This window comes from Eretmochelys imbricata, chromosome 1 (genome assembly GCF_965152235.1).
Source record: "Eretmochelys imbricata isolate rEreImb1 chromosome 1, rEreImb1.hap1, whole genome shotgun sequence".
In the NCBI taxonomy this organism is placed as follows: Eukaryota; Metazoa; Chordata; order Testudines; family Cheloniidae; genus Eretmochelys; species Eretmochelys imbricata.
Window position 1 is genome coordinate 285,788,644 of NC_135572.1, and position 27,785 is coordinate 285,816,428.

The 27,785-nt window shown below is 42.5% G+C and overlaps 1 protein-coding gene across 1 annotated transcript in view; it reads left to right on the plus strand.

Moving 5' to 3' along the window:
- Positions 1-21,304: 21,304 nt before the first annotated feature.
- PPFIA2 (PPFI scaffold protein A2) overlaps positions 21,305-27,785 on the plus strand; it is a 578,892-nt gene continuing 572,411 nt past the window's right edge. Inside the window, exon 1 of the mRNA XM_077807711.1 lies at positions 21,305-21,553. Within this exon, the coding sequence (XP_077663837.1) occupies positions 21,305-21,553 (249 nt within the window). The remainder of the gene's footprint in view (positions 21,554-27,785) is intronic.

Below are 27,785 nucleotides of genomic sequence, written 5' to 3' on the forward strand. Positions count from 1 at the left end.
CACTCTGAATCCCTCAGCCCCAGCCTGAAGCCCCTTTCTGCACCCCAAACCCCTGATCCCCAGTTGGAGGCCTCACCCACACCCCAACTCCCTGCCCCAACCTGGAGTCCCCTCCCATACCCTTAACTCCTCATTCCTGGCCCCACCCAGAGCCTGCACCCCCAGTTAGAGCCCTCACCCACTCCTGCTCACCTGCCCCAGCCCAGGGAAAGTGAATGAGGGTGTGGGAGAGTGAGCCCCTGACGGAGGGGGAATGTAGTGCATGGGGTGCGAGGCCTTGGGAAAGGGCAGGGCTAGGGTGTTCGTTTTGAGCAATTAGAAGTTGGCAACCCTAGAGTCAGGAGGGAGAGCACGTGGCAATGCTGCTGCAGCCCTCCCAGCCTCAGAGCCCCAGAGCACCGGGAGGGAGAGCGTGCGGTGGTTGCCACAGCCCCACAACCCTGGAAAGGTGGGCGGCGCGGCCCCAGCCCCTGAAGCCCAGCAGCACCACCGAAGCAGGGCCCTGGGGGTGGAGTGTGGGTGGGGCCATGCCTGGCTGTTTGGGAAGGCACAGCCTCTCCCAGCCTCCCCTACCCACCGCCCCTGGGGATTTGAATGGGGTACTCTCAGTTCTCAGGTGAGTGCTCTAACTACTGGGCTACTGTTAAGGTTGCACAGGCACTTGATATCACTAAATAAAAGGATAAGCAAAATATAAGGATGCAACAGACAGTAGTATGGAGTATGTTCTATGCCTGCTTATCACTGGCTTGCTTCATAGATTGCTTTGTTATAAAAATATATACCACAAAATATACAATGAGAGTAATAATACTGAGTTAACATTGTCAGTGTAATCTTAGTTTTTTGTATTTCTTCACATTTAGTGATACTTAGGATCTCACAAGTGGCCCCATGGTGAAGGTAGTGGTGTTTCCCAGAACTGGACAAAAATGGGGAAGCCTGACCAGTCTGTGTTGGTGGGGAGCTTGGTGAGGGAAGTACTTGAAGGCTGGCATTCCTGTAGGAAACTGTGGGATATGGTGGTTGTCCTAGTTGTGAAGTCTCTCTCTCTCTCTGGTACAAGATAGTAAATGGTGTGTTCTGTTAAATGGCTTAAGTTCTCAATTTCTTGCTTCTGAGGTTTTGTGCCAGGTATATATTATGTGCAGCAGCCTTAACTGATACACAACATAGTGTTTTGTCTATAAATAAACACATGCCTACACTAGCTCTCAAACTAAAGGTGAATGGGTATTTCTGCTGCCCCAGTGCCTGCCCAGCAGTATGTACTGTCCCTCAACATGTGCCCTTTTTGTTGGTATGGTTGTAGGTCTGATTGTGAATCCAAGCTTATACCATATAGAGGTATGGTTTATATACCAGAATTCCTGCTTCCCCTTCTCCATCCCCCCCACATTTTTGTTAATTTAGAAGACAACTCTGTAGATACTGGTCACTTTGAAGAATTTTTTCCTTCCCAGTCCTCTTTCCACCAGTCTGTTCTGTGACCATCAATGAAAAGCTCTCTGGAATGAGTAGAATAACTACCCTTCTCTTTAAAAAAGGAGTACTTGTGGCCGGGGGGAAGGGGAGACAACGGGACCTTTTGTAGTGATAATCAAGGTGGGCCATCTCCAGCAGTTGACAAGAACATGTGAGGAACAGTGGCGGCGGGGGAGGGGGAGGGGAATAAACATGGGGAAATAACAGAAACAACAGCCTGGACTTCGACATAGAGTGCTTCCGCCGACGTGCACGGGCTGAAATTGTGGAAGAGCAGCATCACTTGCCCCATAACCTCAGCCGTGCAGAACACAATGCCATCCACAGCCTCAGAAACAACTCTGACATCATAATCAAAAAGGCTGACAAAGGAGGTGCTGTCGTCATCATGAATAGGTCAGAATATGAACAAGAGGCTGTTAGGCAGCTCTCCAACACCACTTTCTACAAGCCATTACCCTCTGATCCCACTGAGGGTCACCAAAAGAAACTACAGCATTTGCTCAAAAAACTCCCTGAAAAAGCACAAGAACAAATCCGCACAGACACACCCTTAGAACCCCGACCTGGGTATTCTATCTGCTACCCAAGATCCATAAACCTGGAAATTCTGGACGCCCCATCATCTCAGGCATTGGCACCCTGACAGCAAGATTGTCTGGCTATGTAGACTCCCTCCTCAGGCCCTACGCTACGAGCACTCCCAGCTATCTTCGAGACACCACTGACTTCCTGAGGAAACTATAATCCATCGGTGATCTTCCTGAAAACACCATCCTGGCCACTATGGATGTAGAAGCCCTCTACACCAACATTCCACGCAAAGATGGATTACAAGCCGTCAGGAACAGTATCCCTGATAATGTCACGGCAAACCTGGTGGCCAAACTTTGTGACTTTGTCCTCACCCATAACTATTTCACATTTGGGGACAATGTATACCTTCAAATCAGCAGCACTGCTATGGGTACCCGCCTGGCCCCACAGTATGCCAACATTTTTATGGCTGACTTAGAACAACGCTTCCTCAGCTCTCGTCCCCTAATGCCTCTACTCTACTTGCGCTACATTGATGACATCTTCATCATCTGGACCCAAGGAAAAGAAGCCCTTGAGGAATTCCACCATGATTTCAACAATTTCCATCCCAGCATCAACCTCAGCCTGGACCAGTCCACACAAGAGATCCACTTCCTGGACACTACGGTGCTAATAAGCGATGGTCACATAAACATCACCCTATACCAGAAACCTACTGACCACTATTCCTACCTACATGCCTCCAGCTTTCATCCAGACCACACCACACAATCCATTGTCTACAGCCAAGCTCTACAATACAACTGCATTTCCTCCAACCCCTCAGACAGAGACAAACACCTACAAGATCTCTATCAAGCATCCTTAGAACTACAATATCCACCTGCTGAAGTGAAGAAACAGATTGACAGAGCCAGAAGAGTACCCAGAAGTCACCTACTACAGGACAGGCCCAACAAAGAAAATAACAGAACGCCACTAGCCATCACCTTCAGTCTCCAACTCACACCTCTCCAACGCATCATCAAGGATCTACAACCTATCCTGAAGGACAACCCATCACTCTCACAGATCTTGGGAGACAGGCCAGTCCTTGCTTACAGACAGCCCCCCAACCTGAAGCAAATACTCACCAGCAACCACACAACAGAACCACTAACCCAGGAACCTATCCTTGCAACAAAGCCTGTTGCCAACTGTGTCCACATATCTATTCAGGGGACACCATCATAGGGCCTAATCACATCAGCCACACTATCAGAGGCTCGTTCATCTGCACATCTACCAATGTGATATATGCCATCATCTGTCAGCAATGCCCCTCTGCCATGTACATTTGCCAAACTGGACAGTCTCTACATAAAAGAATAAATGGACACAAATCAGAGGTCAAGAATTATAACATTCAAAAACCAGTCGGAGAACACTTCAATCTCTTTGGTCACTCGATTACAGACCTAAAAGTTGCAATTCTTCAACGAAAAAACTTCAAAAACAGACTCCCGCGAGAGACTGCTGAATTGGAATTAATTTGCAAACTGGATAAAATTAACTTAGGCTTAAATAAAGACTGTGAGTGGATGCATCATTACACAAAGTAAAACTATTTCCCCATGTTTATTTCCCCCCCTCTACTGTTCCTCACACGTTCTTATCAACTGCTGGAAATGGTCCACCTTGATTATCACTACAAAAGGTACCGTCGTCATCCCTTCCCCCCCGGCTCTCCTGCTGGTAATAGCTCACCTTACCTGATCACTCTTGTTACAGTGTGTATGGTAACACCCATTGTTTCATGTTCTCTGTGAATATAAAATCTCCCCACTGTATTTTCCACTGAATGCATCCGATGAAGTGAGCTGTAGTTCACGAAAGCTTATGCTCAAAAAATTTGTTAGTCTCTAAGGTGCCACTAGTACTCCTTTTCTTTTTGCAGATACAGACTAACATGGCTGCTACTCTGAAACCTTCTCTTTAAGACCCTGATCCTACACATCTTACTGTAGGATCAGCTTGAAATGGTCCTATAATTGTTTTTTCTTGTTTCAAGGCTGAATTTTTCTTTTGAAAGATATTAATGCCAGAAGCCCAGCATTCATCTAACACTCCCACCTTCCAAACACAACAGTGTGTGAGTGCAGTGAAGGGGATAAAGAAACAGATTTAAACTTCAAGTCTCCAAGGGATTTATTGTGAAGATTAAATGGTGGGGAGGGGGTGAAATGTTTTAAATATCATGAGACATTGATTCTTGGTTGCAGTTGCTCACTTCCTCTGTTGGGAGTCTACAGAAGCTGCATTGCTTAACCTTCCAGAGAGGGAGCACATGGGTGCTTTATATCCTCATATTGCTCAGTGATGACTACTTTCAATGCTGAAATGTTGACCCCTCTGTCATGTGCTATATCTGGCTGGACAATATAGGATTTTAGGGTTTTCCTCAGAACGTACAAATATGCTAGCAGGTCAGACCAAGAGTCTACCTAGCTTAGTAGCCTGCCTTGAACAAAGGCCAGTACTAGGTGCTTAACAGGAAGGTGCAGGAAACACAAAATGAGCAATTGTTTCATAATTTATCCATATGAGATAGTTTCACCTATCTTCATGCAATTTGTTAGTTACTCTAATACATGACCCTGACCCTTCATTTTTTGTTCTAATTGGAACAGAGTGGAATTCTGTTACTCCTGCTTTGCTGCAGTTTTTAACAGAGTGTCTTAAGAGTAGACTAAATTAAACTTTTCATTCACTTATTACTCCCAGTAGTTACAAGCAACACTAATGAATAATATTAGAGACAGTAACAAAGGAAAAGAACACTTTCAGGCAAACAGAAAACATAGCATTGCAAACTGTACTTGCTGATCACGTAAGAGACACTTCAGTATGCCAACTTTTACATAATGGTGACTCCGGTAACTTGGGACTTTCTAGGAGATACTTGGTGCTCAGAACCTTTAAAATAGGTCTTCAGTAAAAGCACCTTTGAGAAGTTCCACAAGAACCAGAAAATAGATAAACCAGAACTCCCTTAGCTTTTAGTGCTCACTCCCCAGGATTGACTTGCTTGAAATCTTGTCCTCTCCTAGTTCTCCTCCTGTCTAATTGCTCCTTTAGCATGCCATGTGGAGGATTGTGGAGGATTCTTATTCCCCCTTGAATTTTCCTTGGGATCTATAGGGTTCTGTCTCTGATCCCCTCCTCACACTACACTCTCTCTGGGCAATCTTCTTTGCAAATACATATTCAGCTATTATCCCTGTGCTGATGATTCACAGTTACCTCTTCACTACAGATCTGTCTCTTGTACAAACTAAAATCTCAGCCTGTTTTTGATATCTTTGTGGCTATCCAGCTGTCATTTTTAACTCAAAAAGGGCTCTCAATCTTCCTTCCCCCTTCCCCTCCTACTCCTTTCTCGGTTACTGTGGACCACCATCTTTCCTATCACTTAAGTCCATAATCTGGGTACCATCTTTGACTCAGCCCTCTACCTAGATGCTCACATCTAGGCTCTCTCTAAATCTTGTTGAAAGTTTGTGTGATATCCAAGATATGGCCTTTCTTATTTATCCAAACAGGATAAATCCTCATCATTTTGAGTACTGTAACAACTTCTTCTCTGGCTCTGGCAAAGGCAATCTTGCCCCACTTACAGCGATTCAAAACACAGCTCCAGAGATCACTTTCCTGGCTCGTTGCTTTGACCATGTGAACCTTCTCTTTGCATCCTTCTGCTGGCTCCCCCTTTTCCGTCACATCAAACATAAATTACATGTCTTTATTTTCAAGTCCCTTCTCGGCTTATCCTCATGCTCCCTATCTCACCTCACACACTGACAATGTCAACTCTCACCTCCACTCTGCCAATAGAGCCAGCCTTCATTGCCCACTTGATTAAATTTTCATACAAGCACCCTTGTGCTTTCTCCCATGCTTACCTTCACACATGGGAGGAGCTCTACCCGTGATGTTTACAAATAACAGTTAGCTAATGTGCTGAAAGCCCTGCTAACATGCTGATCAGTATTGTCTCAGGCTATGTCTACACTACATCATTTACAGCGGTAAAGCTGTACTATTCTGGTGCTTCTGATGAAGGCATTCTAAGTCGACAGGAGCACTTCTCCTCTCTGCACTGGTTCTTAGGTCAGTATAACTTGCATCACTCAGGGGTGTGGATTATTCACACCCCTAAGCAACATAAGTTATACAGAAGTAATTTTGTAGTGTAGACCTAGCCTGAGTGTGTTCTCCTTTGTCTTTCTGTATCCACTTATCTTGTACTTTTAGATTCAAACTTTGAGGAGCAGGGAGCATCTTTTTGCTATGTTCCCCCCCCAAAAAAAACCCCGTCAACCGACCCCCACAACAGTTATCCAGAGATGAGCCATATACGATAATGCAAGAACATAGAACTTACTTTTGTGGTGAGATTTTTTTGAGTGTTTGATCCTTTTTTCATTGACACTTGGAATGGATTTGGTTTGCATGCTGCAAATTTACATAACTTTGCCACACAAGTGTGCATCTGAGATCTGGTCATTGTGCCTAGACTTAGAATGTGCTCCACACAGGAAAGAATGGCTCAAGGGAATTTGTTAATGGGATACAGTCTTTTTTCCTTTCTGTGTTTTCAGTCAAACTCAGCCCAGGGGAAGCTTGTGTTGCATAGCTAAATGGAGTGTCTCTGCCTTCAGCAACTTTTAAATAAAACCTGTTAATAGTGAAAACTCACACCGTGGAAGTGGTCTTGAGTTTCTGAAGGAGTCCCTGTTAGTGCAGGAAACAATCTTGTGGGATGGCCAAGCAGTACCACTACCTAGGGAGGCTCACGTATACAAGTTTAGCTGGATTCTCAAGAGACCAACAGACAAAAAAAAAGGACTTTTGGATAAATAGCCTGACTTCAATCTGACTGTGGGCCTTCTTTTTTTTTTTTTTTTCAAGGGTGGGGGGCAATCCTTCTTGGGAGGGATTGGAAGGGTTTGGCTTCTGAGGTCCCATAAAACTAGTAAGCTTTAAGCATGCTTATAGATACTTGTTTTTATATGTTTTTTTCTCTATATTGTTTTCAACTTAAGAATAACTGTGCTTTCTTATAAAGAGCTATGTGGTAACTCATTGTTCATAGCCTTTGAAAAGAAAGCAAAGCACAGCTGTTGACCTATTTAGGCAGTCTGGCTTGCTGGCAGAATCACAGTGTAAGCAGGGAACTGTGCAGTCTTGAAAAACCCTGCTGAGGCGGGAGAGAGATGTAGGTCCCTATCCAAGAGAGGTGAAGGTTGAGGAGGATGGAGTAGGTGCCCTCATGGGACACAGAGGAATACAGTGCAGTTGCCATGAACTGACACTAAGGGGAAACTTCTTTACTATACAGTAACCTCAGTATCCTAAATTATTCTGAAGCCACTTACTCCTTGGTGAAGTTGGCAGCAGAGATCTGGGGCAGCAAGTCAAGAAGAGCAGTCTCACAAGTAGCAATAATAGTTTTCCACTTTTAAAACAGAAATTCAGCACAGAAAGAGGAGAAGGGAAGGAGGTTGATGGGGTGGAGGGGAGAGAGACTTTATGAATTATTCCACAATATATTTATAAATCATATGAATGGGAAAGAGGGCTGTGTATTGGTTAGAACATAGGAAAGAATGGCTTGACCTCTCCAAGGGCATGTGAGTCAGCAGGAATTCCATTTTCCTCCTGTGCCTGCAGTTGTTTGCCTCACAGAAGTGTTATAAGGTTTAATTAATATTTAAATACATTGGGACCCTCACATTTAATCCAGATGCAAAGGACCATTTTATACGATGCTCACTCGCTATTAAGAATTGTAAGTCACAGGATGACTGATTTCTGTATGGGGAAATGGGGACCCAGCCCCAACTGTGACTAATCAGCTATGTTACAGCTGCGGCTAGGGGTCAGGAGCTAGCTGGAAGAGCACTTAGTTCTTATAAAGGCTGGCAAGAGCTCAGGTGAGCTGGAAAATAGTGGATGGCCTGCTGGTGGAGTTGGGAACTGCAGGGAGCATAAAGTATCAAGTATTTGAGGACTCCTGTGGGAATCCCTGGGCCAGGGCATGGACCCAGAAGGGCTGAGAGAGGTGAGGGGAAAGCCTCTAGGGATTATAGCCTATGTTGGTCAGAAGAACTATTCCATCTTGGTATTTTGCATAATCTTTCATTTAAACCAGTAAATTATGCCTCAAGGCAAATGCTGAAACAGATTGGCATGGCATCAATCCTTCCTGCTCACCAGCCCACTGGCTTACAGACTAGTACTTGTCATTTTTTCTTTGTGCCTGTTTTTATAATGGTCTTGTCAGGACCTTCCTTAGCTATTCATATTTCACCGTTCACTTACATATGGGTAGCAATAGAACAAGCAAATGTGGAGGCCAAATCTTCTACTGAATCTCTGAGAACCTTTACTACAGTTCTGAGTCTGGTATAAGAATCTGAATAGAATAGATAGCACTGGCTCAGGGTACGTTTTGTGCTCCTTCTCACAAAGATGAATGATGTTTCCAAAGAAGCTTAAAAATAAAATTCACTTTCTGAAATGTTTCTTGGCCCCTTGTAAAATGGAAGTTCCCTATTGATGTCAAATGAGCAATCTAGAAATCATGGACCAAGCCTTTTCTTAACTTGATATATGAAAGTTAAGCTAAAGCTTGGTCCCCAATTTCTAGATTGCTGGTTAGGCACCAATAGGAGGAACTTAGAAAACCATGATTATAAATCATTTTCAGTAGTGTATTATCCTGCTATTCAGTGGTTCCCAAGCTCTTATTGTAAGAGCTCCATACCTTCAGGATGGATTAGCACATGGGTGCCCCAAGTTTCTTTGCACCATATCACTCCAGTTTTTCCTCTTATTTTCTGCTATTCTGTTTGTTCTGTTTGTGTGTGTCTCATTTCCCCTGCCCCTGACTTTTCTCCCTCCTGGTAGGTGTAAACCCCCACTCACCAGAAGACTCTGCTTGTGTATGTCAGTGTATGTCAGTGTGGGGTGGGTGGGAGGGAGAGGGCTTCTATTGGTACTCACACCAGAGTTTTGAGACTGGGTAGACAATGTTCATGTTACCTAAAGATCATTTAAAAATATTTTTAGCTGTTCATATTAAGTAACCCCATAGATTGCTGTGACTGAAAGGCCCAAATCCTTGAAGGTATTTAGGTGCCTAACTCCCAGGGCCAAAAAGACTAAATGGTTTCCCTCCTGTATCCCCGTTCCCCCTCTCCCCTAACTTGTTTATTTTTCACATTTGCCAGTGTTTGGGATAGTCCTGCTAGCATGGTGACCTCACACTCATGTAATTCTGTGCAACTCTGTAGTCGCCCCATGCAATGGACCTTGACAGAGCAATCAGGTTAGTGTGTCCCACTTCAGGAAGCCTGTGAAGGGAACAGAGGTGAAGCCAGAAGGGTTTCTTTCTAACCCCCTGAAGCTGTGATGAGGAGACTCCTCAAACCTCAGAGGGAAGGGGTTGTGGGAGCTGGCTCCTACACACTGAACCTCACTGGGGTTGTGTGGTAAATGAGCCCAGGGTAGTGGGTTAGTCTTTATTCTTGAGGAGGCCACAGGGACTGATGTGCAGATAGACGTGGAAGCTCCCCTGAGGTTGGGAAGTCACTGAAGGAAGGGGGGTTACCTGTTTCATAAATAGTCTTCACTCAGTTGGCAGAGCCATAAAGGAGGGCAGGAAAAGGGTATGGGAAGAAAGCAGTGGTGAGCATGTTCTGTGTCCCTCTGCAGAGTCAGAGGGCAGCAGAGTCAAGGGAGAGGACTGGCGAGGAGTGATCTCCCTTCTCCAGATCATTCTGCATGAGGGTGCAGAGAAGGTCACACCCTGGACCCCTGCGTGAGACCTTGAGCAGGAGGCATCTTCATTGCCTGGGCCTCTGTGTCATAGGGTTAGGAAGGACTGGGAGCTGGTGGAGGGAGATTAAGGGAAATGGAGTAAAAGAACGATTATTTTATTTAGTTTTATTGCTCTGGGAGCAGTGATGATGGGGAGTGGGGTAGATTTGCTCTGCTGTCGGTGTGGGGAGGGGATGTAGGAAAGAAGAGTCTTTATTAGTTGGACCCTTTTGTGGGACCAAGGAGCAGCAGTTACAGGAAGGAGGGTGACAAGCAGAGACTCTGACTTTGAGTTCCCGGGGAGTGCTTGAGCCCTGCTCCGCCCCTTCCCCCAAGGCCCCACCCTGCCCCACCTCTTCTTGCCCCTTGCTTCTTCTCCTCTCCCCCAGCCTCCTGCCCACTGCTGAATAGCTGATCACTGGAAAGCAGGAGGCACTGGGTAGGAGCTGATTGGTGGGGACCACCGGAGGGTGCTGAGCACCCACTATTTTTTGTAGTGGGTGCTCCAGCCCTGGAGCACCCATGGAGTCAGTGCCTATGGTGACAAGGGAGAAGAGCATCACAGCTGCTCTGGGAAATGAAGCCTAGGAGATCCAGGAGAGTGGGAGATCTTCATCTTCTGGACCCATGAGTACTGCCACAGTTGCTCAGGGCAGGGGATGATCACAAGCCAAGAATGGCCATACTGGGTCAGCCCAATGGTCCATCCATCTTGGTGTCCTATCTCCCAACAGTGGCCAATGCCAGGTGCTTCAAAGGGAATTAACAGAACAGGCAATCACTGAGTGATCCATCCTCTGTCATCCAGTCCCAGCTTCTGGCAGTGAGAGGCTAAGGACAGCCAGAGCCTGGCGTTGCATCCCTGATGATCTTGGCTAATAGCCTTTGATGGGCCTATCTTCCATGAATGTCTCTAATCCTTTTTTTAACCCAGTTATAGTCTTGGCCTTCCCCGGCAATGAGTTTCACAGGTTGACTGTGCGTAGTGTGAAGAAATACTTCCTGTTGTTTGTTGTAAACCTGCTGCCTATTCATTTCATTGGGTGACCTTGCTTTTTGTGTTACGTGAAGGGGTAAATAACACTTCCTTATTCACTTTCTCCTCACCATTCATGATTTTATAGACCTCAGTCATATCCCCCCGAGTCCTTTTACTCTCTCCTCATGTGGAAGCTGTCTCATACCCCAGTCATTTTTGTTGCCCTTCTTTGTACTTTTTCCAATTCTAATATAACTTTTTGGAGATGGGACCAAGAGAACTGCACACAGTATTCAAGGTGGGGGCATACCATGGATTTAGTTAGTGGTATTATATTTTCTGTCTTATTATCTATCCCTTTCCTGATGGTTTCTAGCATTCTGTTAGCCTTTTTGACTGCCATGCACTTTGAACAGATGTTTTCAGAGAACTAGCTACAATGACTCCAAGCCCTTTCTTGGGTGGTAACAGCTAATTTAGATCCTAAGGTTTTATATGTACAGAAAGAGGTGGGGCAGCAAAAGGTCCCTGCCTCCCCACACACCTTGGGAGCAGGGACACCCTTAACTAGACAAACAGGGGAGGGCAATCAGGTTAGACTGTCCGACTGAAAGGTGTGTTACAAGATCAGAGGCTGGCATGTTTTAGAAATTCATCCATGTTCAATAGCACAGACCATAACATCCCCTCAAACTCCTAAGCCAGCAGAAGAGAGCAGAGGGATAGCTCACTGGTTTGCGCATTAGCCTGCTAAACCCAGGGTTGTGAGCTCAATCCTTGAGGGTGCCATTTAGGGATCTCCAGCAAAAAATTAGGGATTGGTCCTGCTTGGAGCAAGGGGGTTGGACTAGATGACCTCCTGAGGTCTCTTCCAACCCTGATATTCTATGATTCCCTGCTAGCATGGCTTCGCTTCTTTCCTTGCTCCCCCGGGCTCTACACTGTCCCTGTGGATGGGCGGGTGTTGGAGAATTAACACCGTGCGAGCAGCTGCAGCTGGGGACCCGTGTGTGCGTGAGGCAGGGAGAGCAGACGTGATTACTTCAGAATTTATTTAAGGGCTGGTGGAAACCACTGCAGCAGCTTCCAGGGGAAGCCCCAGCTGAGGAGGAAGAGAAAACCACTCCTCCCCCCAGCTCCCTCCTCCTTACCTGGCGCCCTGTGTCATCAATGCAGGCGCACCCTGGGGGGCTATGGGCAACACCCTGCCCTCCCGATTTGGGAAAACGTGACTTTGGTATAGGTAGTATTTCTGAACACACAATACGGTTTTAATTGCATGGCTGCGCCAGTCAGATCAGACCCGATATTATCGCTGCTTTGTCCTGGCCGGATTATCGTATCGGATCCATGTTATTACGCTACGGATCCGATTAGAGGAGATGTAGGAGCATGTGCCTGACCTCTCCAAATGATAGCTTAGGGCTGTCCTAGGGCTTGAACCACAGGCCCCCCTCGAGCCCGGACGCCACCCGCGTTTGGGAACAATCCCGCAAGTGTCCGGAGCTCTGGGAGGCGGCGCGGAGAAGGGGCTGCCCGCCGCTTCCATTCGCAGCTCTGGCCCTCCACCCCCAGCGCACCTGAGCGGCGGGCAGCCCGGCCCCACAGACCGCTATCGGCGTGCGACTCTCGTGCGGGTCCTGAAACGCCCCTTCCCCGGGCGTTTCCTTGGTTCTGCTCCACGGACAGCAGGGCAGCTCCATCGCGGGGACCGCAGCAGTTACTTCTGCTTCACCCCGGCGCCTGGGGGGCTGTAAAGCAGGAGTGGGGCTAGGGCCAGCAAGTTTCTTTCTAATAGGGCGTTTTCTTATTACTTCTCCCCCGTGTGTACTGCCTTAATTACACGCGCGGGGGCTGCTGAGCCTGGGGGAGGGCGGGCTGTGAAGAAACGGGGATTTCAGACCACACTCCGTCAAGTTTTTAAGAAAAACAAAAGAGACGTTCCCCCCCCCCCCATCCTTTCCCCCTAATCCCCGGCCTCCAGCTGTAAAGATGCTGCTGCTGCTTGAAAGGGGCTGCTGGAGCTTTAAGAGCCGCCTCCCCCCTCTCTTCCTCCTAACAATGGTCTGAACCAAGCTCTGCTTCCCAAAGCAAAATTTGTAATATGCCATTTTTCCCATGGACGCTTTCCCTTTTGGCTGCTGACGAAGTGGCCGAAGAAAATGCCGAGGTGCCATGCAGATATTCCTGTCCGGCGACGGGCGCTGGGGCTTCGGTTTTCTCTGAGCAACGCCTGTGTCATCGTTGCTAGGAAGATGCTCCAGGACTGCCCAGCTGTGTGAGCCCCCATCAAAGCCGGGAGAGACTGCGGTTGTCATTGATCAACGGAATAAGCAGACGCCGAAGTAAAAGCCACTAGGTACTGAAACCTGCATATCTGAGCTCCTCCATCCCTCCTTGACCCCAGCCCCCTAAGGCGAGATGTGATACACATGAAAATTCTTCCTCTCTGCTGCTTGCTTCTAGTATGCCTTGTCTTATTTAAATGTGGCTCTGTACTGGTCTTTGGGAGATGGGGGAATTTCATTGTAAAAAACCATGAAGTCAACTTCTTCTTGGGTGGGGGTTGCTGGAGTGATGTCATGCAGAATAGGTGATTGGAACAGGTTATATGTTAATGTACTGTGTTGCTTACCCCTGTGGGTGAAAGGAGTGCGAAATGCTTCTGTTAAAGGTGATTTCACAGTTTGGTGAAGATTCTGAGAGAGAATGAGTTAACTAGGAGGAGGAATATGCATGTAATGCAACTCAGACAATGGCAAGGATTTTCCATATGGAATTACACTGTGCGGGTTAAGTGAGGTGTTGTTGAAAGCATCTGAAAATAAATCATTGCAGTATAGGAACTGGTTGTACTAGTCGCTGTGTCTATTTCTTTTAGTTGTAAACGCAAAATGTAAAAAATGGTTCAGTAAAAGGATGGAGTGTAGGGTAAGTCTTCAAAGCTGATGTCACTGCAGACAGATTCAGATCAGAGCGTTCTGTAGTTGAATTTCTCCTTAGGGTATTGCTAAGGGGAAAAGTAACTTGAAATTGACTCCTAAACCTGGATGCAAAATTAATATCTGGGTATACCAAAGTCAAGGGGTTTAAGACTGAGGTTAGGTACAAAGGTGATGGGATAAAATTAGAAACACTTCCTAGAAGCTGGAAGTCTTCAGGGTGAACTAAATGAATGTTCTTCTAATAAGAGCTTTTGTCAAACTACAGATAGGTATAATTTCTGATTCCCACACCCAAATTCTCCCCAAGTGAAAGGAGTAGTGGTGGCAAACCAAGTCCCAGACCACATGATTTACTCCTGAAGTGAAAATTGTTGTTGTGGTTATACAACTTCTTTTTATAATTGAGACACCAGAGGGACTCAAGTTGGGTGGGGTCGAGTCAGAAGAAAGATGAGAACTTTTTCCTCCCTTACTGCACACATCATATATGTATTTCAAATACCTTGTCTTCTGAGAATCATTCAAAATAAAGCAAATTTTAAATGTTCTCTTACAGTCCAGGTGTGAACGTGATTATCTGCATCTGTGAGCATAAGAAATATAAAAAGAAAAAAAAATAATCATAATCGTTATTTGGGGTGATCTTGAAAAAGAGCCTTATATAACTGTACCCACAGGATGGTGATGAACTATACAATTTGTTTCAATTCATGTCCAGTCACTTCATCTGTAATTATAAACTCAGGTCTGCAACCCCAAGACGTCTACGCAACTGTTCTTGGTGAGGACGTGTTGCAGGTAGCTAGGTAGATAACTTGACAGATCTGTAATGCAGTGACACTGAACTGTTTTTAGGAACAGACTACTTTTGAGCAAAGTCTATTTTTAATTGTCAATTACAATCTCTGGTGACCACTGGGGAAAAATGTACAGGATTTCACTTAATATTCCAAGCCTTGGTCAAATAATACTCACTTTGATCTGGCTAATACAGGCTGACATGTCAGATACTTTTTGCTTACACATCCCTGTTTGAAGGTACCTGGTATCAATCTGAAACTTTGCACATTTCAGTGGTTTCTCCTATCATCTTCAAGGAGCCTGATCCAGCGACCACTGAAGTCACTGAAAATATTAGCATTGACTTCAGTGGGGTTTGGATCAGGTTCTAGTCAGATGATGGGAAACCACTGAAATGTGCAAACCTTCAGATTGGCATCATGCTATTTCACCATTCACTATTACAGATAGAAAACATTCCAGTTCAAAACATTAAAAATAGGGTTTTTTTAGTTATTTGCAAGTAATAAACAGATTGAAATTGAAAACTCCTTTAAAGGAGCCTAGTAGTCAATCAGTTCACATTATAACAGTGACTACAGGTGATTGTTTTACAGGACATGAGGGCTCCTGGCCTGGCCTCCCTTAAAAAAAACCCCTAAAACTTGTGGTACTCTCCCCCCCCTTTATTCTTTCCTCTATCAATTTTTAAGGTACTCACGAGGCACCTACCACCTTCATAGCTAAGCCTTCTGCTCTTGTCTATCCATATTAAATATCCACAATATTAAACAAGCCCAGTGGAAATTAAAGGTGCACCTTAAATCCTCACATGCCACTTGGATGCCGTACCTCAGTTTTCACACTTTGCGTGCCTCCTAGGTTCTCTTGTACCATAACCCTGTGCATGCTCCCTTTTATTCAAATAATATGTCACGCTTAGATCTCTAGTCTGCCTAACTTTTTTTTAACCTTCTTGAAAGAAAAAAGACTGTTCTGTCTCCATCAGACCCCAATTTTTGAGATTGTTTATGGTGAAGGATTCAAGTCACCAAATAATCCTGCTGATAATCATTCAGGATCTCAATCCTTACTCATTTACTTCAATAGGCATTTTCCTAAGTATTGCTAGCAGAATTGAGGCCTTAGTGGGTTTCACTATCAGGAACCAAGTTGCTGAGTCCACTCTGTGTTCCCCAAGGGAGTTGTTTCCAGAAAAAAAAAAACGATTGTTTTTTTTCTGGTGAGAATAGAATGAACATTAATCTTTGTTATTCATTAATGCTAAATTAGGAAATTGACAAAGCAGAAAAAACTCACCAGTGGTAGGTTCAGAACTATATATTGAAGGATAACTTCCCCAAAGATCTGAATCTCATAGTGCTTTGCAACATGTTTAAAGTTTAATTTTAATCTAGAGTGTCTTTATCACCTATATTCTAAACAATTCAGTGACTATTGTGATTAATGAGAAAGTATTATTGTTTGTTTTTTTTCTTTTGATGATCCCTTCCACAAATCCTAGTAGAGATTGGCTTTGCTAGAAAGACATAGTTATTCAATATGTAGCTTTTCACCAGCCTAGAGTCTTGTTTTAAATTTCTATTGTTACAATTCCTTTGTGTTTGGTGGTAAAACAATCTTAAATCTTCCTTCACATTTTTCTTTTATGTGAGATTCTTGGAATGACAAGCAAAGCAGGAAAATAACTATCAACATTATACTTTCAGCTATGAAAGGCAGTTCTTAAAAAAATTTAGATTTCAGATGCCCTGTGTGAGAATCCACTTTCTACCAAAAGAGGGTGTAATCCTGGCTTGTTCTTCTGAGGCTCATGTTCTTAAAATGAATAACTGCCTACATTTTCAAAAGTAACCATGTTTTCAGACACAATTGCTCAGCACTTTTATGAAAATCAGGCCCTGTTTAAGTTGTCTCAAATTGAATACTCAGAAATAGAGATGCCCAAAATCACAAGTTGCTTCTGAAAATTTAGGCTACGTTTTTAATAAACAGTACTTTAAACGCCAAAATATGCTATGAAAAGAGGGTTTTCTTTAGCTTTACTAAAATGCTTCCACAGTGGTTGGTGGTCCAAATCCTTCTGCTTTACTCATGCAACTAGTCCCATGGAAGGCAAAGGGATTACTTGCATGAGTGAAGTGAGTAGTATTTGGCCCACAGCCTTTATTTTTTTTCTTAACTTTCTTTAAATTTCCTTTGAGTTCTGTATCTCTACATTTAAATTCAATTATGGCATCCTATGACCAGTGAGTAGCTCCTTTGAAGTTAATCGATCCTCCTTCTCCACAGGCAGTTGAAAATAATTGTTTAGCTGCAGTTGAGTCTCCTAAGGCATTCGAAAACTGATTTTGATACAGCCCAACTTCACTAGTCTGTCTGGAGATTGGCTGGGAAGGTCTTTTGCCAAGGCAGAATTATTATGGTTTAAGGCGAATCCAGCTGAGGTGTTCTAAGATGATATGAGACTTCAAAAATAAGGGATTTGACACTTTAAAAATGTAGTGGCTGTGTTTTTGGTTTTATGTCTCCTCCCCACGTCCCTTCTAGTTCAAAACCAGCTTCTTAGACAAGTCCTTTCTAAGATGAGTGACTGTTTGGCAGAGGTAGCCATGGGTAATAGCTTCATTACTTAAGGAAGCAATGTCTTAGGATACACAGATCTTAGCACTCCACATAGCACCATGCACACACAGGCCTAGTAGAGACATGGGAATATGTGCATAGACAATTTGTATTTTCAGGTCCACAATCCAGTGTGCACACAGCGCTGTATGAGGAATTGAAGGGTGTTGGTTTAAAAACAATGGAATGGAATGGAGAATTGGTTCTAAGATTTTTATACAGATCCTTGGGTCTATGTAGTTGCACATATTTAATACATGGGATCTGGATTACAAATTAGTATCTGATGCTCCATGTACACCTTAAAAAGCATGTAGTCTTTGGATGTGAACTTATTGACTGCTGAAGTTCCACCAAAAGTTAGCTCTACAGTTTGGGCTTCCTAATTCCTATCTAAGTTATGTTGGGGGCATCTCCAGCCATCAGAGCAGCCCAGGAGCAGGAGAGCACAAAGGTGGCTTAAAGACCATAGGCTCTCCCTCCACCTAGGCGGAGACTTGTTGCACCTCTTAGAAGTTCAGCACAAACTTCACACTGTTTTCTCCCTCTGTCTTTGTGGCCCATAGACTCCTGCACATTTTGTAAGCTCTGTAGGTCTTCCCTTTAGACTTTGGGTCTGATCAAAATCACATTGAAGTCAATGGGAGTCTTTCAATTGACTTTGATGGACTTTGGATTTGGCCTTTTTGTGGGGTCTCTAGGTGTTTCTTTGGCATGGCACTTCAATTTGGGGATTCCATAAGGAATTCTGAACAGTTGGGTTACAGTTTAAAAATGCATAAGGAAATAGAGGTGTCAAGGTTCCTCCCCCACTCTGAACTCTAGGGTACAGATGTGGGGACCTGCATGAAAAACCTCCTAAGCTTATCTTTACCAGCTTAGGTCAAAACTTCCCCAAGGTACAAAATATTCCACCCGTTGTCCTTGGACTGGCCACTACCACCACCAAACTAATACTGGTTACTGGGGAAGAGCTGTTTGGACGCGTCTTTCCCCCCAAAATACTTCCCAAAACCCTGCACCCCACTTCCTGGACAAGGTTTGGTAAATAGCCTCACCAATTTGCCTAGGTGACTACAGACCCAGACCCTTGGATCTTAAGAACAATGCACAATCCTCCCAACACTTGCACCCCCCCTTTCCTGGGAAATGTTGGATAAAAAGCCTCACCAATTTGCATAGGTGACCACAAACCCAAACCCTTGGATCTGAGAACAATGAAAAAGCATTCAGTTTTTTTACAAGAAGACTTTTAATAAAAAATAGAAGTAAATAGAAATAAATAAATCCCCCCTGTAAAATCAGGATGGTAGATATCTTACAGGGTAATTAGATTCAAAAACATAGAGAACCCCTCTAGGCAAAACCTTAAGTTACAAAAAAGATACACAGACAGAAATAGTTATTCTATTCAGCACAATTCTTTTCTCAGCCATTTAAAGAAATCATAATCTAACACATACCTAGCTAGATTACTTAATAAAAGTTCTAAGACTCCATTCCTGGTCTATCCCCGGCAAAGACGACTACAGACAGACACAGACCCTTTGTTTCTCTCCCTCCTCCCAGCTTTTGAAAGTATCTTGTCTCCTCATTGGTCATTTTGGTCAGGTGCCAGCGAGGTTACCTTTAGCTTCTTAACCCTTTACAGGTGAGAGGAGCTTTCCCCTGGCCAGGAGGGATTTCAAAGGGGTTTACCCTTCCCTTTATATTTATGACAAGAGGAATAAAACTGTTAAACTAGAGGTAAGGTTGTAAATAAGTTACATTCTTAATAACAAGGATAATTAATCATTGGAACAACTTACCTGTGGATGTGGTGGGTTCCCTATCTCTTAAGCCTTTAAGTCAACAGTGGATATCTTTCTGTACAAGATATACAATAGTTCAACTGGAATATATGATTTGTGTTAATCAGAAGATCAGACTGGATGGTGATAATAGGTCTTTTTTGTCTTAAAATCTATGAGTCTACAAAATACCTGAGTTAATTATGGTATAGAACCCTTGAGGTTTCTCAGATAGCCAAAAACATGTGGTAAGCTGGAAATTCAAGGTTAAAGCTACCCATTAAAAAGAAAAACAAAAGCAAGTAACAACAAAACACAAAGACCGACCTAAAAATCTTAGAAATGCACTGATGGGTACTTAAATAACCTTTACTCTGCTGCTTCTCATAGCCCCACAAAATCCAAAGAGAACCCTATGACTGAACGCCAGAGACCCTCAACAAAGAAAATACTAGCCAACCTACATGGTAGTGGTCCATAACCAATATTGAGATATTAATATGTTCCCTGTTTACTCTGCTTACCACTCTACATCTGCTAAGAAGAAACTGAAACTGAAATCTACTAGAGTCTGTGTAAATGCTTAGAATGTAGGCAAGACCAGTTCTCCTGAGAAAGCTGGATCACTGTCCCCAGTAAATCTTTGTGTGTTTGTTTGCAAGAGTGGCTTAGCTGTCTTTACCCCCCTGCCACTTGAAACAACATTGGGCTGACTTTAAGGTAGATGTGGCTGGTACAGAACATTTCAGTCCCTTAAATTCTATTAGGAAAAATATACCAGATTTAAGAAGTCTTAAATCCTTGCCAAAACAGAGAATATGCAGAGCTAATCCAAACAAGTATCGAGAGTGTGAAATGGTGAAGATTTTGTGTGTTGGCAGGCTTGTAATGGAAGTGCCTGAAATTTATATCTTATGTGCAAGGCTTCCAGAAGCTCTAGTCTACACAAGATCTACAGACAAACTGAAAAAACGTTTTAAACCTGCAGCTAGTGACAAACTCCATAGGCACACTGGCTGGTATATAAGACCTCCAAGATTTAGGCTCCAAGACTAATCCTTAGACCCAAATCTAACTTACATCTGCTATATATAAAAGGAATATAATTTAGTAGTGATGGAAGGGCAAAGTTAAGGTTGCTGGTGGCGACCTTATTTGCAGACTTCCATAAAAGTAAATGTTTATGTGGCTTTTGAGAACTGCGATGTCCTGGTTGTTTCTTTGTGTGTTGTACCCAGCATCCACTATCTTAAGGTTCAGGATTCCACATGTGTCTAAATCTAGGTTGTGAGATGGACATGAGAGGCATTTTAGTGGAAATGTTGAGCCAAGTGAGACTAATTGGTTGGATTTTTTTTGTTTTTTTTCCCCCTGAAGCCACTCTTTGTGTGGTGGCCTATGTGAACACATTGGCTTCACGCAATTGTGGCCCTGTTCCTAGTGGCTCAATTTGGACAAAGGATCACAAGGATAGTAATTAGCAGTTAGCCTCTCGTCTTTCACATCTTACTCAGAGAGATTACCTTAAAGTAATTCCCCCGAGGGAAGGAATAACTATGTAGAAAGATAAATTAACCTTGCATTATTAAGGCAGCATGCTACTAGATCAATGGTCAGTCTGGAGTCTGCTGTAGAAAAGCCTGCAGTAGGACCAAACTCTGCAATTAGTGGCAGCTATTGGCGTCAATACAAACCAGTGGAAAATGATAGCGGGCAAAGGAAAGATAAAACGAACTAAACCAAAAAGAAAAGGAGGACTTGTGGCACCTTAGAGACTAACAAATTTATTTGAGCATAAGCTTTCGTGAGCTACAGCTCACTTCATCGGATGCATCCAATGAAGTGAGCTGTAGCTCACGAAAGCTTATGCTCAAATTTTCCAATGAAGTGAGTGTAGCTCACGAAAGCTTATGCTGAAATAAATTGGTTAGTCTCTAAGGTGCCACAAGTCCTCCTTTTCTTTTTGCAAATACAGACTAACACGGCTGCTACTCTGAAACCAAAAAGGAAACTTTTGACATGATTTTTTTGTGCCAAGCCATTAATACGAATTAAATAACTCTTCCCCTTATATAGGAAGTGCATTCATCATTTTTGCAATGTTGAATGATCAGTTACTTTGTCAGCCATGTGACTGGTGAAAAAGTGAAGTTGAGATGTGAATCAATGCAATAATGTGCTAGCAGTTTCTGTGACTATATTAAATTCCTCATATAAAGTTCTCCTAAATGTTTTTCTACCTAAGATTTTTTCCCTTAACTTCTTATTTTAAAGAAATGATGTGTGAAGTGATGCCAACGATAAATGAGGACACCCCAATGAGTCAACGGGGGTCCCAGAGTAGCGGGTCGGACTCGGATTCTCACTTTGAACAACTGATGGTGAACATGCTAGATGAAAGGGACCGCCTCCTTGACACCCTTCGGGAGACTCAGGAAAGTCTGTCGCTTGCACAGCAACGCCTTCAGGATGTCATCTACGACAGAGACTCCCTTCAGCGACAGCTCAATTCAGCCCTGCCACAGGTATGTTGCTTGTAAAAGTCTTTCTCGTAACCTTAACCAGAAAATTGATGAAAGTGATTTTAATATTAATTGACAGCATCTATTTATTCCTTAAGGAACCAGTCCTGTTCTTATTAAGATCTATTGCAAAACTCCCATTAGATTCAATAATATATGGTCTGGCCCTTAAGCCTCGGTATTGTATCATAGAAGAGATTGGGGGTTTTGTTACTGATTTCAAGGAGAACAGGATCAAGGCTCCTAACCGCTCATACTTTTGGCTGTTGCTCTAATGTCCCTGACAATTTAGGGTTTATTGAAATTAAATCTGTGATGGTGGAAGTAGAACAACATATAAACTGAGAGATGGTGATATCACAAGTTCACTACAGTCAAGTCCAGAAAGGCACACTTTGCTACAGATAGGACTTGCTTTCTAATATTACCACAAGTAGAGCTACCATATTAGTTTACAATTAGTGTAAGTAAATTGCACCACACAATCTGTGTGACGTGATTGAAAATGGAATATAAAAAAAATAGGCATTTTACTCTCTTTTTTTTTCCCTCCTGTTTTTAAAATAAACCTTAATGATTTTTTTTTTTTACTCTGACATTTTTCAAAAACTTAAAACATTGTTTGCTTTGGTTAAAACAAGGTAACATTTGTAATCAATTAAAAAACAAAACAAGTTAAAAAAAACAAAACCAAAACTCACCCTGAGCCAAGATCTACAAATTATATCCTGCCCTGGGGTTTGGAATATGACACATGGTAAAGATGGGTTTTCTCCATACTCCTTTCTGGTCTCTTAACTTTTGGTTGGCTAAAGATGTGCTTGGAACTTGAGAGTCCTGAGAGCAAAGCTCTGCCCATAATTATTGCTGATGGGTGGGAAGGACGGGCGGCGGAGAGATTTAGATATGAGATTGGGAGAAGAAGGTGGTGTGGATGGGGAAAGGAGAAAGGTAATGAGGAGCCAGTGTTGGCAGCTGTTGAGAATAGTGGGAGAGAGAATTCAGTTCAATGGTGGGTGAAGTTGATTAAGGATGTACTATTGGTGGAGGGGCTTGCAATTACAGATGAGGGCCGCGAAAGTAGGACAGGGACTGTGCAATCAGTTGAAAAGTAGCGTAGGGGGTCTCCAATGTCCGCACCGATCTGGGGGAATAAGAGCTATTCAGATGCTGCTGGTGGCGGTCAAACATTGGAATGGCAGCTGAGGGCCGGAACAGTAATGATGACCACTGCTCCCATTATAGTAGAGGAAATTCTGTAGTCTAGAGGAAATTAAACTCATCTTCACTCCCACAAGTTATGTCTCCTGATAAAAGCATGTGGAAAGGTGCAGATCAGGGTAGGACCTATACTAGGGGCATATACTCTGTAGCTATGAACCTACAACAGCACTGCAGAGCATTTGGTAAGTAATGCAGGTTAGAGGGGCTGTACGCTATCTTTGTATTAGGTATCGCTACACTGTAGAAGTATTGGGAGAACTTAGTCCTAAAGATCCTGTATTCATGACTCAGTCCTTACCCTTACTGAAGCCTGGCAATCTAAATTATTAGGGAAACAATAGTGAATAGGAAAGTGATATACATCCTACAGGAAACTAAAGTAATATGACACAAATAATCTTTTACCTGATCCTGTGCGTGAAGTGATGCTAATCTCTAGTAACTCCATTATATTAAATGGAAAAAGAAAAGGAGTACTTGTGGCACCTTAGAGACAATGAGGATACAGACTAACACGGCTGCTACTCTGAAACCTGTCATTATATTAAATGTTAATTTTTAATACTTTATTAGATTTATACAAAACATAAAGATATGTATAAGATGACTTGTCAGATCATTTAATCTATTATGTGACAATACAAATGTTGATTCCTGGAAACGCCATATAATCCCCAAAATTCCATAAGAAAGTGTACCATATAATATATAAGGCACTTTTTTGCTTATATTTTGAAAGAAAACCAGATGGTTTTTCATCAGCTAGGTCATCTAGGTGTTTGTGTATGTAACTAAGTTTTGTGTAGCGAATTACGTTTATAAATATGGAGCACCATGCTATCAGTGTCATTAAAAAGAAGAAAATCCCAAACAAAAGTATACAAAATGTGTTCCATGCTTGTACTATCTAGCTCCCTTTTTTGAAGTTGAAAAATCCTGAGTTGTGTGTTTCTGATGGGTTGTTTGGAGGGATTTTTTTAAATGAATGACAGGCTAGTATTTTTAACTGTTTGACCTAATCTCATTGTGCATTGGGAGAATCTTGGTTCTTTTAAAGGTAGAGAAAAAAATTTATTATAATCTCCAAAATAATTAAGATTTGTATATTGTGTGGCACTTGTGAATCTTGCAAATGTGACATTTGCATAGACCATTCAGTTTTTGAATGATTTGCAACCTATAAAGTACTAACCATATTTTATTTATAATATTTAGTATTTACATAATACTTTCTATCTACAAAGCGCTGTACAACCAGTCTTGTACATGTAAAAACTTTTTTTCCAGTTTACTACTTCTGGGCATAAATACATTAGTGAAATCTTGTGTCAGAACAACACCTTATCCCCTCCCCCCCCACAATTTCATCATAAGGATAGACTATATTTCAAAATTTGCCTAATTGGAGACAATAATTGATTTAAAGTAGATTTGAAACTGTTCACTTTGATTTGAAATGTTAAATGATTACATTTAGGATATTGAAATGTATAAATATGAATAGGAGCTACAGTACAGCGCTAAGTGAATGTAACTTATTACTGAACAGTGTATTCTACCACAACTGTTTCTGTCACCTACGAAGTGTATATGTATTATAGCGATTTCACTGTCAGGCTATTTCAAAATATAAGTATAGGAGATGAGATCCCGGCCCTGTTGAGGTCAATAGGCATTTTATCATTGACTTCATTAGGGATAGGATATCACTCAAGATGAGAGAGAGAATTAGGCCTTGTCTACACTATGGGGGTAAAGTGATCTAAGTTAAGCAATTCCAGCTATGAAAATAATGTAGCTGGAGTCAACATAGCTTAGGTCGACTTACTGTGGTGTCTACACCGTGCTGCATTGACGGGAGATGCTGTTCCATCAACTTCCCTTACTCTTCTTGTTCCAGTGGAGTACTGGAGTTGACGGGAGAGCAATCTGCAGTCGATTTAGCGGGTCTTCACTAGACCCACTAAATCAATCTCTGGTGCATGGATTGCCATAGCATCCATCCCCAGTACGTGTAGACGTGTCCTTAGAGGGCTCTATTGAGAAATGGTTTCTGCAGTCTTAGACCCTGATCTTGCAAACACTCTTCTTATTAATTATTATTATTTATTAAATGTATTTATTATGGTAGTGTCTAAGGGCCAACCAAAAATGGGAGCCCATTGTGCTGGGCACTGCACGCACACACATGGTAGTACACCAGTGGTTCTCAACCAGGGGTATACGTACCCTGGAGGTACACTGAGGTCTTCCAGGAGGTACATCGACTCATCTAGATATTTGCTTAGTTTTACAACAGGCTACAGATAAAGCATTAGCAAAGTCAGTACAAACTAAAATTTTCATACAGACAATGACTTGTTTATACTGCTCTATATACTACCCACTTAAATGTAAGTGTAGTGTTTATATTCCAATTGATTTATTTTATAATTATATGGTAGAAATGAGAAAGTAAGTGATTTTTTTCAGTAATAGTGTGCTGTGACACTTTTGTATTTTTATGTCTGTAAGCAAGTAGTTTTTAAGTGAGGTATAACTTGGTAGTATGCAAGACAAATCAGACTCTTGAAAGGGGTACAGTAGTCTGGAAAGGTTGAGAACCACTGTAGTAGATGGTCCTTGCCCCAAAGATCTTACAATCTAAATAGACAAGACAGTCTGGGGGAGGGATAGAATACACAAGCAGATTGAACAATGTGATAGCAACAAATGGCATGCTCCACAATATTTTATTTTATTTTTGGAAGGGGAGGGAGTTAGGAGGGGATGAATTAAATGGAAATAAAAGGGAGATGGGCAGGGGTCAGGGCAGGAGAGAAAAAGGTAAGAAGAGCAGGTGTGGAAGTTGGAGTATGCAGCTGATCAGTACAGGGCAGAGAGAGTCTGTTCAAAACTGCATGAAGTTCTCTGAACGTCCAAAAGTCTCTTCTTTGGCTACTTTTGCTTGTACTGGCTGGAGTCTCTGGCGGGCTCCTCTGCGTTTTCTCCTTATCCTGATCCTGCAAACACTTATACACAATCTTAACTTTACTACCCTGAGTGGTCACGTTAGTTTCAATGGGACTATGCACAGTAATAAGATTGTGTACATGTATGAACACTAAAACAAACAGGATTACTTGAAGTAGTAAACTTAAGAGTGTGTATAAGTATTTGCACAATGGGGCATTAATTTGCAGCCTCCACTGGTCTTCCAATATTCAGAATCCTGCTGAATAGTGGACATGTTTGCTGGGCAAGGAATTCCAGAGGCTGCCTGGAAAGTGCTCGAACTGAACTCTGAGGGAATTGCACTTGGGTCGACACTTGGGCTGTGTGTCACTTATAGCCAGTACTCTGGGTCACAGTGTATGAATCTTTCAGGAAAAAAAACGTCAGATACAACAGGACTGGACTGTGCCAAGGAGTTAAATTATCTATCTTACAATATTTAATATTCCACTTTTGCTTTGGGATGAATTAAGTTTTTTGCATATAGCTTACTCAGAAAGATCAACAATTATCAAAAGAGTCAAGTTACAAAAGAAAAAGGTTAATAAAGAGTAAATTGCAATTTCTATTCTGAAACTTTTTTTCAGTTATTCCTTTTTGGGCTGAAAGCTTCCAAACTCTTTCTCTATTTAATGATAAATCATTTGGAAATTTGGCCAATATTGTTTAATCTGTGAATGTGAACACTATATACATGGATCCAATTTCAGGATTGGGGTTTCAGTCTTCAACTTTATTGATGTCCATTTGAGTTCCCTCTCTCCACAACCCCCATTTTCTTTCTGATGCATTTTAAGGATTCCCCAGTTAAGCTTCCATCTGTCATATCTGACTATAACACTTGCATGGCAATACATTATTAAAGTTTACACTGGAAATATATTTTTACAATGTGTAAAATGTTTATTAGCACAGAATATTAAAGCAGCTCATTATCAAAAATCTCTGGGCTTCATTGCACACTAGTTATGTATCACAAAGAAGAAGATATGGTAGAGAAAATACATTATTTGACAGTAGCTCAGCTTCCATTTATTATCAAGTTAAATAATAATCCTCAAGACATTTTTTATTACAGCCGATATGATGTTTCTTTGTAGTATCACCAAAGAATATATTGTTGCTCCACTAAAAAAATACAGTAGGGTACCCTGCAAATATCATATAGCTCCGTGAGTGTGAGTGTGTGTTAAAAAAAATTAATTAATTTTCTGTGTTTATTTAATACATCATGTAGTATAGAAAATAAACAGAGGAATTTACCCAGTAGTCTAGTGGTGCCACACTGTACCGCAACACAACCAAGTTTAAGACTGATCCCAGGCCAGCAGCAGCTGGGAATGCTATGAAAACAGTAGAGATTACCTCCCATCAGCCTGGAAAAATCCCTCTTGCTCAAAAGAGTTATTAATGGACTCCTGGGGTCCGGGGGACGGGGAGTTGCATCCAACTCTTCTCAATTGGGAAAAGGAACCGCCCACAAAAAAAAAAGTCTGAGTGTGTGTGGACAGAAAGTAAATTAAGCATTTTTTAGGGAAACAATGAGGATGTGTTAGTGTCTACAATAACCTTCAGAATTGCTGGGCATGTCATTGCTCTACGGTGGGGCATGATTTAACCAAACACACAACTATAATGCACTTTAACCTTAAGACCTCTAAGGTGTTTTTATTTTGAGGGTGATGATGGTGGTACATGAGCTTGTGCAACTCAGCATACTACAAGTGGCAGAAAATACTTCATAATGGATGGATGGGAGAGAAAGGAAACACGCTCGTCTTCCAGCATTTGTAGTCCCCTATTTTTAATTTATTAAATACTTTAAATATCTTTCCTTTTTAAATACTTGAACTTGGTGGCACTCCTGACTTACACTCCTCCACCCACATTGTTTCACAGAACCACTTCCAGGATTAGCTCACCTGATCTAGCATTTTTTCACAGCACGTTAGTTGTAGCTAAACTGGGCAACAGAGAATGCTGCAATAACCAAGTGAAAAGTGGCGATACCAGTTAA